Source organism: Aphis gossypii, chromosome 1 (genome assembly GCF_020184175.1).
Source record: "Aphis gossypii isolate Hap1 chromosome 1, ASM2018417v2, whole genome shotgun sequence".
Classification (NCBI taxonomy): Eukaryota; Metazoa; Arthropoda; class Insecta; order Hemiptera; family Aphididae; genus Aphis; species Aphis gossypii.
The window spans coordinates 16,447,142-16,460,821 of NC_065530.1; the positions used below are offsets into that span (position 1 = coordinate 16,447,142).

At 26.0% G+C, this 13,680-nt stretch overlaps 1 protein-coding gene across 7 annotated transcripts in view; it reads left to right on the forward strand.

Annotated features, from left to right (window-relative positions):
* The first annotated feature begins 424 nt into the window (after positions 1 to 424).
* LOC114130430 (proton-coupled folate transporter-like) overlaps positions 425 to 13,680 on the forward strand; it is a 33,342-nt gene continuing 20,086 nt past the window's right edge. The window contains exons 1-8 of one of the 7 annotated variants that reach the window (XM_050198214.1): positions 425 to 1,129; positions 3,118 to 3,666; positions 5,336 to 5,437; positions 6,185 to 6,322; positions 6,408 to 6,491; positions 6,600 to 6,756; positions 6,830 to 6,909; positions 10,743 to 10,859. In XM_050198214.1, coding sequence (XP_050054171.1) covers positions 907 to 1,129; positions 3,118 to 3,666; positions 5,336 to 5,437; positions 6,185 to 6,322; positions 6,408 to 6,491; positions 6,600 to 6,756; positions 6,830 to 6,881 — 1,305 coding nt within the window. In that variant the 5' untranslated portion in view covers positions 425 to 906 and the 3' untranslated portion in view covers positions 6,882 to 6,909; positions 10,743 to 10,859. Of the gene's footprint in view, positions 1,130 to 3,117; positions 3,667 to 5,335; positions 5,438 to 6,184; positions 6,323 to 6,407; positions 6,492 to 6,599; positions 6,757 to 6,829; positions 9,497 to 9,604; positions 9,965 to 10,742; positions 10,860 to 12,686; positions 12,966 to 13,680 lie in introns of those variants that run through there. The other 6 variants (XM_050198213.1, XM_050198210.1, XM_050198211.1 and 3 more) reach the window with 6 other exon arrangements.

Consider the following 13,680-nt stretch of genomic DNA (forward strand, 5'->3'; position numbering starts at 1 on the left):
TTATTATGAATCACGATTATTTTCAAATTATTATAATCCTTTATTGTATTTCTAAACTATTATCCATATGACCATATTATACAAAAGTTGAAAAACTCAAAAATTATTCGTTCGAATTTGAATTTGCAAACATCCATAGCTGATGTTCGATAAAAGACAACTTATTGGAAAATATAAAGAGTTCGATTGCCGTATGATAAAGAACTCTAAGTATGAAAATAAATATGTCTATTGTTGGAGATAAAATCGGAGGAGTGAGCGCGGATCACCCTGTACAGACGAGATACCTATATAATAATTATAATAATATACCCGTTAAAATAACACGTTAACACACGCAAATAGTGTGGATGGGAGAGGAAAAATTTGGCTGGCAACTACAACGGCGACGGCGGCAGACGGTTATTAGCATAAGCGAAATTACGGGTCAGCGACCAGTCAGGCAATGACCTTACCAAATACTGTCTGGATATCATAGTATCATACTGACTTAGTAATAAGTAAAATTTAAAATAAAAATTAAAAATGTAGATTTTTTTCATATTTATCACTTGGCGTATCCTAATAAAATTGTCTAGTTTCGCCTATGATGGTTATTATAGTTATTACGACGACAAAGACGACGGCGATGATGACAGTGAACAACCGTTGTTTGCGCAGAACGCTGACGGATAAACGATAAAAAACCGCGGTAGGCCGGCGTGCACACTACAATGATAATAATTAATAATCATAGGCAATAATTATTTAGTGATCTCGAGTGGACGAAAATCCACAGCCACCGAACACTCGTCAATAAATTTCTAATATTATAATATTAATACGTGTGCACCGCGTGACTCGAGCGGATAAGTATAAAAGTCGTCACTCTCTCGGCGACCGCGGCACAGGACGAACGACAGAGTCATGGGATGTTACGTGGAAATCGTGACGCTCCTGTATTCAGTGTCACTGGCCATGTCCGTGTTTTTCCAGAACAACCTGTTGCTGCTGAAGGCGTGCAACTCGTCCGTGCCCTTCGGTGACTGCCCCGACGGCGGGGTGCACGCTCAGCACGTCGTGTCCGTCATCTACGCGTGGAGAGCGTTCATACAGTACACCATTCCCATCGTGTTGATCATACTTGCGGGTAAGTCAGCGGCGGCGTCACCGTCGAAAATACAACATAATTATCGATATAATATAAAAATATTTAATTAATTTTTTTTTTTAAATATTTTAACAGTATTATATTGCAGCGGTTCCCACCTTTTTGGTCGTGTGGACCACAAATTTTCTAAAAAAAGATCTTTGAGACCCACTACTAATAGTGCACGCATACCTAGTATATGAGACAAAACTACATTCAAACGTTCGGTACCGTTAATTATTGCACACTATTATAGTTAAAATTGATCAAATATTATTATAACCAATAATGTTATTAGGTATATAACAAAAATATATAATAATAGGTACCTATTATTTTAAATATATGTAGGTATATATACTATTTAGTATTATATGGTTCAGTATCACAAGGTACAGTAGCATGCTGCTCGCGGTCCATTTGTGGGCTGCGGACCATGGGTTAGGAACCGCTGGTATATTGCCATAAATATTATTATTGGTTTAAATACCGTTTACCTATGTTCAGTTATTCAATTATAATAAATAATAATAATAGCAACAATGTGTAAACAATAAGTATGAAATGAACACTGAGGTAATTAATAGTATACGGTACGACCATATAAATGCAAGTGTTAATAATGAATGGTGCGACGTATTCATGCGATTAAAAACTCTCGATAAAGTCGGTGTGTTTTACTTTTTTAGGAAAACGATTCCGTTCGATTTAAATAAAACAATGTATTATTAAAATGACCCCCCGCCTCCACAAAAAAAAAACAATACGAGTATGTACAATTTTTCTGAATTATGTCACTATTTATTATTTATTATTGTCGATTCATTTAATTTCCATGAATAATAACGTTATCAAAAATGTTGATGAACTTGAAAAATTTAAAAACTTAAAAATTTGGTAATTGAATAAATTGAATAGCACAAACTGTATAAATATTTTCTACTGCTTAATTATTAAATTCGTTATATTCGTTGATTTGTGTGATGTTAACGTTATTTTTCGATAAAGATCATTTGATTGAAACGTTCTTTAGATGCTGATCTTATTTCTGTGTAAAAAACGTATCTATATGTAAAAAATTATAGCTAAGTTAAATACCTACGTAACCTTATGGAAATTTGACAACACAACACTAAAATTTTAAGTACAACACTTATGGAATTGTGTGCCTTAAAGCGTGTACAACTTCTTTTGTTGATATGGACCGTATGGAATTGTGTTTTACCTAAAACTCCAACAATGCTACAGCGCTCTGACCGAGTTGGTATTTTTTAATAATATCAAGTACGTTTACGAACGGAATACCTCTAAAGTATAATAAGTAATTTATTAAAACGGAATACAGTTATGATAATCGTAATATTCGTTGGGCTTCATTGTGTCAGCTGTGGTCGCGATTCTTACATACCTGCATATTAAAATACTGTTTTTTTTTTGTATATTTTTTAATATCTATAATGTATTCATGAATTCTATACATTATTCGCAGATATAAGTTTCTTAGTTAAAAATAAAAATGAACAGATAATATTTAAGATACAATTTTTGTTTTAATTTTATTTAATAGTTCTCCGTTAGAGAAAGGTATCTATATACTATTACATGATTAATATTTTATCCATTTTTAATTTTTAATATCACCTTGAAAATATTAACAATAATATGATGTTTTATGGGTACTCAATGAACAAAAATGTGTTTTAACTGTTTGTATAAGAGTAGGTCAAAGATCATGTTCTGAGTATTTTGGTTTACAATATTATTTAAGTTTAAATAAAACGTTATCATCGATTTAGTTATTTTATATTCATTAACTAAGGTCTTAGTTCTCATGATATTATTATCAATATATTTTTTATTATTAATTGCAAACACCATAAAATGTTAAGCATTCAATTTATTTCTATAATGCATGTATATCTTGTGTTTAAGTTTATTTTGGTACTATATACTATTTGTTAATACAATATAAATAAAATTAATTTCAGGTCCATGGAGTGACAGTCATGGCAGACGTCGTAAACCATTAATTTTACTACCGATTATAGGTCAAGTATTAACTGATAGTTTATGCATATTAAATGTTTATTTTTGGAATTGGCCTCCTCAAATCGCTGCACTTTTTGAAGCCATAACACCAGGTTTATTTGGTGCTCGAAATACGTTCTGGGTAGGTGTAATATCGTATATATCAGATACTACTACAAACGAGTCCAAAACATTAAAATTCGGGATAATAAATGCAACTTACACTATTAGTACTTTAGTTGGAACAGGGCTAGCTGGGTTTTTAAATGTTGGACTAGGATTTTATGGAGCCTTTTTGGTACCTATTATGTTAAATTTGATAGCATTTACAGTTTGTATAATATTGATCAATGATACTTCTAAGCCTTACGACAAAAACGTTGTTTGGCTGAAACCAAAATATTTTATGGAAAGTTATTTAAGTGCATTTAAAGGGAGCTGTAAAAACCATTCAATTACGTTAGTAGCAATACTATTGTTGCAAGCTGTTTTAGTGGGAAGAATTGAAGGTAAGTCATCATGTTTTAATAATATATTGATAAATATTAATAATATTAGGTATATTATAAAAAACTATTTTATCCAAAAATTTATAAGTTGCAATACTCAATAGTGAAAAACTCATAATCTATCCTATTATATTTACTATAGTTATTAATTATTATTATAAAATATTTTCAATTACAAAAAATTACACATAAATGCACGTTTATACATTTTTATTCGCATTTTTCCAAGTCAAAAAAAAAAAAATAAATAAATAAATAGATTTAAATATTATATTAAATTTTAAATATTTTTATACGTGTTTAGTTCTTATAATAGTGGTATATCAATTCTCACTGCTTGTCTATAATATATTGAGTCTTAAAATAAAACAATTAATACATAAAAATCTATAAGTAATTATATATAACGTGTAACAGGACTACATATTATTTAACATACAAATGTTACTATATTTGTTAAATAGGCCCTGGTACACGCTGTTATATTATGTAAACATAAAGTCATGAATCATAAAATAAATATAATTTTGTACCCTATTCTGTATATTATAAAATATAAGTTACCTAAAGAAAAAAGTTTTCATTTTCACCATGAATAATAGTGATAAGAAAAAGAATAATTTTAAAATTACATTAGTGTGTTTGATAGAAAATAAAATAAGTAAGTATACGATTAATAAAAATGAAAATTAACTTTCAAGTTAAATTTAGTTTAAACTATTTTTAAATATAATAGTCTTGCCTAGTATTAGTTTATAGTTAAATATAATATGGACAAGTTAATTAATGTTTAAAGCTACGACAGGATGATTAAAAAGTCTTCACCTGATTTAAGCTATATAAAAACTATATAAAGCTAGATAAAGCTCAATAAGTAATAACAATAAATTGTTGGTAAACAATGGTATACGACAGGGATGGCCAAACTTTTTTTGGTCACGATCAACTAAAAATATCTTCACCTTTAAAAATCGACTTTCATAAAATTGTTTTTATCACTGAATAACTATAATTATTAAGAAACATATAGAGCGCATGGCCCTAAAAATAAGTTCTAACATGATCGACTTTGAAATTATCCGAGATCGACTGGTCGATCGGGATCGACTGTTCTGCCGCTCTTGGTATACGATATACCACTGTATAGATAAGATATTCAAGTTTAATTTTATTTCCATTGCTAACAAACGTGTTTTGTGAGTTATAAGCATTTGTAATGATTACTAAACAGCTGTTTGTTAGATGGGCAAATAAAAGAATAATACAATAGAGATGTATCATGGGTGACCATTGACCATTTGGGTTATATTTAATATTAGAAACACATTATTTTTCAATTCTCCTTACCATAGTTTGAAAATAAATAAAAATAGCTGAAATTGGAATAAGTCTTTTGAATCACTAATGTAGTAGATAGTAATTCGGTTAAAAAAAAAAAAAACTAAAAATAGTCATTCAGGAAAATTCGGAAAATGTGTGTACTTAATATAAATTAAAATCAAAATCCTCCCGTACACTTAAATCAAAATTTTTAAGGCGTTGTTTCATAGTTTCCTGAAAATTTTTTGCACTTTTTAAAAATATTTATTTATTTCCACCTAGTTTATATTTTGAATCCTTTGAATTTAATTTTCATAATTCAGCTTAAATTGATGTTTCATTATTTCAGGAGAATATGCTGTTACATATTTATTTATGAGGTATAAATTTAAATGGTATGAAGTACAATACAGTTATTTTGCTGCTTACAAAATGTTGATGATTTTTATTGGTAAGTAATAATAATTAATTTAGTAAAATAATTATAACATAATAGTTGCATATATAGTAAGGTACGTCTATATATATATATATTATAATATGATTTAATATGTTTTTATATTATTATGTTTAAAAATATTGTATTATATATTTACATTAATAAAATGGTACTTTAAAAAATATATTGGTATTAGAAAATGATTTTGATATGGTTTATTGTTTTACTCTATAAAAAGGAGAGAATTAGCTACCTAACTACTTTAACCTAGGTGAGTTTTATGTATTTATTAACTATTATATATTAATATTATAACTAACTAATCATATATATATATATATGCGTATAAATATATAATAATAATTAACAGCGCTCATTAATCACTGTAGTTTAATAATTATTATAGTAAGTTCAATAATTTTGAATCTTCATTCTTCAATATTCACCAGATTTTATTTAAAAGCAATCAATACGCTTTGTATACATATATCGATTTCAAATATTGTATAAAATATAACCAATAGGTATAACTTTAATATTTGAATCGTATTATTACATAAATATATTTTATAATTTTGCATGTATTTAAATAATTTTGATACCAATTAAAAATGAAAATAAATTCGATATACCTAGGTGTATAGTATCGGTCATCTGCACTTCGTCAGATATCTACTCAACCATAATGTTGCATAATTATAATATTATCTTGTTTATTTAATCATGATGATTAACCATTAATCTGAATTTATATTCTAGGTACTTTGTTTTCTGTAACTGTGTTGAGCTACCGTCTGAAAATAAACGATGCAATTATTGGTTGTATTGCATGTACTTTTGATATCCTCGCTGCACTGTGTTACGTTTTTGTTGCCGAACCTTGGCAACTATATATAAGTAAATTTTAAAAAATCAATCATAATGCATGTAACTAAACATTTTATATTGTAGTGATCATTGATATTTAAATTATTACTTATAGTTCCATTGGTTGACTTTTTCCACGGAACTGCAAACACTATTTCGACTTCATTAACATCTAAAATCGCAGATAACGAAAAACTTGGTTGGTTTATTAAATATTATATATTCTAGTATTATGTTTATAACTATATTTGTGTTGGCGTTTTTAATTTGTTTTATATGTTGCGTTATTATTATTTATATATATTAGGTCGAATAAACTCCGTCCAAGGATTAATGAGCACAATTATGTCATTCGTAGTAGTATCATTGTACAGTGAAACGTACAATTTAACATTTGAATATTTTCCCAGTGCTGTGTTTTTGTTGAACATAATTTTAACTTTTCCTTTATTAATAATATTTATGTGAGTATTATAATACGTATATATTAATATTATGTAAATGATAAAAATTTATATTTGTTTTAAATATTTTTAGGATTCTTTACTATAAATCCAAACACATGTGGACAGCAAAAGAAACAACGTAGTCTTAAATCTTAATAATGGAGGTTTTAGGTATAGTTTATAATTTCTATTGTAAGTTACGGAAAGACAGTGTATATTGTAGAACTAAATATTACTATCGACTATTTTAATGAAATTTTAATTAATTAATAAGTTTTATAAAGTATTATTTAATATAGGTATTTGTTGCATCAGAAAAAATATAATTGCAGTTAAAAGAATGTAGCCCATTTGCGCCCGAAATAAAAAAACTTAACACTCCGAGTTATAGCCCAAATGCGCCCATTTTGCATGCAACGTTGCTGTTGTTGTTTAAAAATTTAAAACCCCACGTAAAATCAAAATTGATAAAAAGAAATAAATTTAAATACTACACAGTATGCATATTATATAGGTATATAAATATTATTTATATTGCATTTAATAATAAATTTCAAATAGAAATATTTTTACGTAAAATCAAAATAATTAATCAATACAATTACAATAATATACAGATATATATCTAAATTTTAAATATTATTAATAATGTATAAAATAAATTTATATAGTACCAAAATAAATAATACACATTAGTTGTTAGTTGTCGTTTAAGATTGTTTAAAAATATTAAATTCTACGTTAAAAATAATCAAAATTAATAATATACATTGGTTAATAATAAAAATGTTAATAATACAAAAAATAATTAAATTATAATAATATTAAAATAATAATACAATTATAAATCGATTCCCCTAAATTTAAAAGAAATATTTTTAAGTATTCTATTTTATTTAAGTGTTCTCTTCTGTACTCATTCCACGCTTCATAAGTAAATTCTATTTTTTTCTTTTTCCTCTTTACGTCGTGGTTTTATTTTACCCTTTTTGATTTCATTTATTTTTAGATATATACTTGTATTAATTTTTAATTTTTAATTACACTAGTTAATGGAGGATGAAGTGAATAAAATTGGGAGTTAAAGTGCTTGTGAAATGATTCAGCGCAATTTGAAGTTCGAGGTGCGCCTGTTGGAGGTTCAGCCTAAATTGATGGTGGAAATGGACATCCTTCAATGATATAGTTATTAAACACATAATCAGAAAATTCAGATAAATTTATCAGGCTGAAATCTGGAGTTAAGTTTTGTAAATAAAAATAAGCATCTTCCACTACATTTGACGGTAAAAATGGTAACCCAAAAAATAAAGTTAACCATTTAGCGATATCACATGACTGATTCTTGTAAAATGTTTTAAAATCTGACAAAGAATTTACCAAGATTGACCTAAATGAAATCTACAGCCTTTTATTTTACTCTATGGAAATACATTTAGAAATGCTTTGTGTGCTGCAATTTCAAAATCTAAATGGATTGATGGTGTAAAATTTTTTTGTATTTTATTTGTACATAAATGGCAAATAAAGTTCCACATAGCTCGATAATATTCAAATGATTTTGATGGCAAAAATGCAATAACAAGTGGTATATAAAATCCATTTACATATATATGAATACCATACATTTAATAAAAATGTGACAGTCTATAAGTAAAAGTACCATTACCAAAAATATCAGAATTATTGAAATCGCATAAAAAATTTTAATTTGTTTTGCATGTAATCAAAATAATATTATTTACGTTATCAACATTTGTAAATTCTTCGTTTTTATTTGTTAAAATTACTAAATTAGAAATCTGTTCAATTGCTTCATCAAGTGATTTAGGAACTGGAGGTAATATTTTTCGACGTTCTCGGTTTATAGACTTTCTGATATTGTGAATATCAGAATGCTTACCGGTGCTACACGTGGAAAGCTCTGTACGTATTATTTTATTAGGTCGTAAAGTTAAATCTTCACACGCTTTTCTTTTACACCTACCTTGAACGTCCAGTAGGTTTTAACTTTCTTCAGTTTCCGGATCATGTAAAGACAGTCATTTCGGTTAACTTCGTTTTCGAACTATTGGTTTTGACATACGCACTACAGGTTATTTTTACACAACGGCAACTTATATCTCCAAAAACAAGGGTTCTACTCACGTGATATTTAAAATAAAGAAAAACTAAACAAAGATTTTGTTTACTTGAAACAGTTATATAAAATTCCATTTTATTATAGTAGTACTCAGTACTCACTATTCATGTACTAATGCAACTGATACATAAAATACAACTGCAGATAAATGCATTTTTATATAATATAATCTTTATCGATAGGAATTTTACAATTTCAATTAACACAACTAACGACAAAATATTATTATCTTTATCGATTTAGATCGAGCTTGGAAAACGATCTAATATTATTTTAGATTTTATAGTTATACGCCAATATAGGTACTCAATAAATGGCAACGTTGCACGATTTTCACCTGATCTGAATCGGGCGCATGTGGGCTATGATTTGGGGCGTAAGTGGGCTACAATAAATGGGTTCGGGCGCAAATGGGTTGCACCGGCTTAAAAATGTTATCTTTTTGGGGAAAAAAATCTAATAGTTTTCAAATAACATGGTTACCATATGATAAATGTAATCAAATTAGAATCATGTAAGACCTAAATGCCATTTATTTTCTAAAATTTCCCCTACAAGCACTAAATTAAAACAACAGATATTTTTATTAATAAACGCTATATTTGAGTCAACTAATTGCAAAAGTTATTGTAACTACATTTATTTTTGTAAATTATATTACATTAAATAATAAATAGGCGATGATATTATTATACTGAGTTTTAAAAACTTAAAATTTTACAGAAAATGGGTCATAGCCAACAGAACTAAAGAAACTTGTTAATTTTGGATATTTTTTATATATGGGTCATAATAAGATAACTTAAAAATGTCAAAAATCAGTAGTTGAATAAGTGTATTTTAAAGGAATTAATTTGAATAACTTTATTTGATAAATCATCTTATACTATGAATTAAATAAATTAACGATATAGTCTTACCACAGTGATGCATACTAAATATACCATACTTATATATAAGAAAAACAATGGTGGGTGAATAAACAAGAGTTTAATATTATTTTAAATACTTAAGATATTTACTATGCATACTTAAATTGAGAGTTAAACTTCTTATTTATTATAATGTTTTAAAGTATTAACTATACCTACCTACTTCAAATTTCAAGTAATGTAATTGTACATAGATTGATATCTTTATATTTATCTTCAAATTTTGTATCTTAAAATTTGTTTTAAAATTTCGCAAAGAACATAGTTTTATAGAACTTTGATGTACTAATCACAATTTTAGAATTTTACGTTGATCTAACTAAACGTTAATAACTGAAATTATTTTTTAGATATGATTTAGTGAAACCTGATACGAATTTTAAGAGTAGTAAAAAGTCACTGTGATCACTAGATTGATTTCACTTTCAACACTAAATTTTTTTTAGTTATTTTCTAATAAAAATGTATATTTTTATTTAATGTTATCCTTAACTAACTTACTAGTATAGTCATTTTTGAATCAATATTATTAGTTAATTATAATTCTCTATACATAGGGAAAAGGAATATATTTATTATTTACAAATTTTAACAATTTTTATGATTTAAATATAAACTAAAAAAAAAAAATGCAGACAATTTTAATTTTTTATAAGTAACAGAATAAAAATATTAAAATCAAAGTCCTAAAAGGTGACATGAATAATTTTTTTTTATTTAGGTACATATTATAAAAAAATGATGAATTACTGAATTAGGTAAATTCTATATTAATATAATTTAATTTAAATTATGACTATATGTTTATTACGTTAATCATTGTATTGTTTAATAAACTTATTTAGTACTTAAGTTTTTATAGTAAACTGTATTATAAGTATTACATTTTATAAATTGTTAAAAATTGGATATTATTTTTTATTTTATAGACTTATTATTTATTCTATACAAATATATTTAAGATTAGAGGAACAATGAGTTATATATAAATATAATCAATACGATTCAACAATTATGTAAAGAAAAATGGGAAAACCAGTTTTTGACAAAATTTATTTTAATTTTTGATAAAATTCAAAAACGAATAAGGGTAGATAAATGACATTTTTGTAAAATGTTTAAATTGAAACATATTGTATACCTATATTTATATTTATATACATAATATATTATTCAAAATAATTTGAAACTTTTGAGTTATTATAATTTTGTAAGATAAAAAGTTCCTTATATTAGATAGATAGATACATTTTTTTTTTTTTAATTAACATTTGATGTTCAAATTTTGATAACATCTGTCAAAATCAAAAAAATTTGGAAATTACCTATGTAGCTAAAAAATTGTAAAATATTCAGTAAGTAAATCTAAGGGTTGAAAATAAAATACAAAGTCATAAGTAGTTCATTTTTCAATCCAATACTTTAGAAAATTTCAGAGAAATAAATAAATTTTCTAAATAAAAGCCATGTTGAATTTATAAATTTGTAAATTTGTAATTTTAAATTGTATAATTTAACAAAGCTTTCAGAGTATCAGTAAGAAATATCTATCTGTTGATTCTTATTTCCGAAATTAGTTTAGCATTAGAAGAACCATTTCGTTAGAAAAGTACATACCTTGAACTACTAATTAGATAAAAAACATTAATAACATTTTTTTTTTATTTAACTTCAATATCTCATATAAAAGTAAAAATACAAGTACCATGTAAGCAACGAAAAATTCTACAGTGCATAAAGTGATTGGATTGTGTTAAAAGCTACTGATCCTAGTCTACTTAATGTGCTAAGTACAGTGAAAATCATCGCACATTATCGTATTTCAAACTATGTGAGTCTCCTACCATTTGTGCGCTATGTATGCAATGGAAATCATCTTGATAATTATAAAATATGCAATATTTATAAATAAAATTCCAACCACAACTCAGATATCCTTTAAATTCAAAACAAGTCTTATATTATCACAAAAATCAATCCCAACATTTTGATATCCATCTCAGCAGCCAACCAACAAATTGTTCATATAGGTACGAACTACGAACATAATAAAACCTAGTCAGATTTGATTGGTAACGACACTACTGAAAATAAAAATTTCGAATCTTTTTCATTCAACTTGGAATATGTTATTTCTAAATTCTAAAATGATTTTAAATCCATGATTAATCCTCTTATAGTTCTTCTGACCACAGTCGTTTTAACTGTCAATAACCAAAAATGATTAATAACGATTATACCTCCCAACTCTCTCCTCATCCTATTATGGAGTGCTAACCTAATTACCCAACTCTCATCCCCAAATATTACAGACAGCCCCAAAAGAGACTAAAAAGACAGTGGTGTCGTGATTTATTTAGATAAATTTAAGAAAATGTATACTTATATTACATAGTATGGTTTGTATTTTCGTAATTTTCTATATTGAGAGAAATTTTTATTTTAAGTTTCATTTATAGTTGATTTTGTATTCACAAATTAATCCATTAATTTAGGTGAAACAGGCAAAACCTATTACCTATAGCAAATATAAGGTGTATATATGAAAGGAGTTAAAAAAACCATGGTATCTATGGTATTATTTAATTTCATTTGTGTGGTTCAATTTTTTACTGTATTGTGTGTAACGTTATAATTAAAAAATATATAAATAATAGTAGTACTTAAATAATTATGTGTTAATATATCATGTCATCATGAACAAAATAATATAGTTTTTTACGAAACGGGTGTTGGTAATAAATAAATTTGTGTCGTATACTTACCTGAATATTTTGCTTTTTTCAAACTCTTATTCTAGATCACTATTATCTATTGTTATATTGTCTAGTATCAAAGAATATAATATATTTTATATTTTTTAAATTGTTTAGAGAACCGTTTTAGAATGGCGTTTGGCATTTTGGATCATGGTGATAATAATTACGTCAACTTCTATAATCTTTCGTTTTTTGGATCCGATGAAATACAACCATGGAATGACATAAAACAATATCGTTTAAGCGAAAACGAAAAAGAAAACAAAGAAGGTGAATCAAATATAATACAATTGAAATCAATAGAAAGCATCAAAATAGTTTGATTTACAACCTAACCTATACTAGCAAAACCATCAAAACCATCCTAAACATTGTAAATATAAATACATTTTACCTATTAATTTAATTATTAAACTTTGTTTTATTAATTGTTTTAGAAATGTTCTGTTATCTGTTGAAATAATAAAAGAAATTGTAATTGTTTGTACATAATTATTTATATCTAATAAAATAAATAAAATATTTTTGTACATTATTATGTTATTTGGATTTTATTTATAAAAAACCGGGAATCTCTAGCTAATATTATTTATACATATATATACATATTAATTAAACTGTCAGAAATCAACATTGCTTTATTTAAATTCAGTAGTTTGGCATTTATTATAATAATCACACAACAAATCAAGTCAAGCAGTTAATTTAAATTTATTAGTTTCTCGGATAGCTTGAAAAAGCTGCATACAAATTTATAATATTATTACATTGTATCTACTTGTAAGTACCTAGAATCTGAGAATTTAATTGTTTTTACTATTATCTTATTGGCCACAGTCGCTATTACGATTGTGGTACAATTAATTACCTAGTGGAAGTATGATAGGTATATAATAATAATTATAATATTATGTACTCATAGACAACTGAATTATAATTTTCTATTTTTTTTTTTATGAAGTAATTAGCAATTAATACAAAATGATTCAACTAAAATATTTTTATAGTATTTTAACCTTTTCAGTGCCTAGACACATTTTACAATGGCACAACCACAGGATCAGGTTTTTTTTTAAATTTTATCTTCACCTCACTCGATCTTTATATA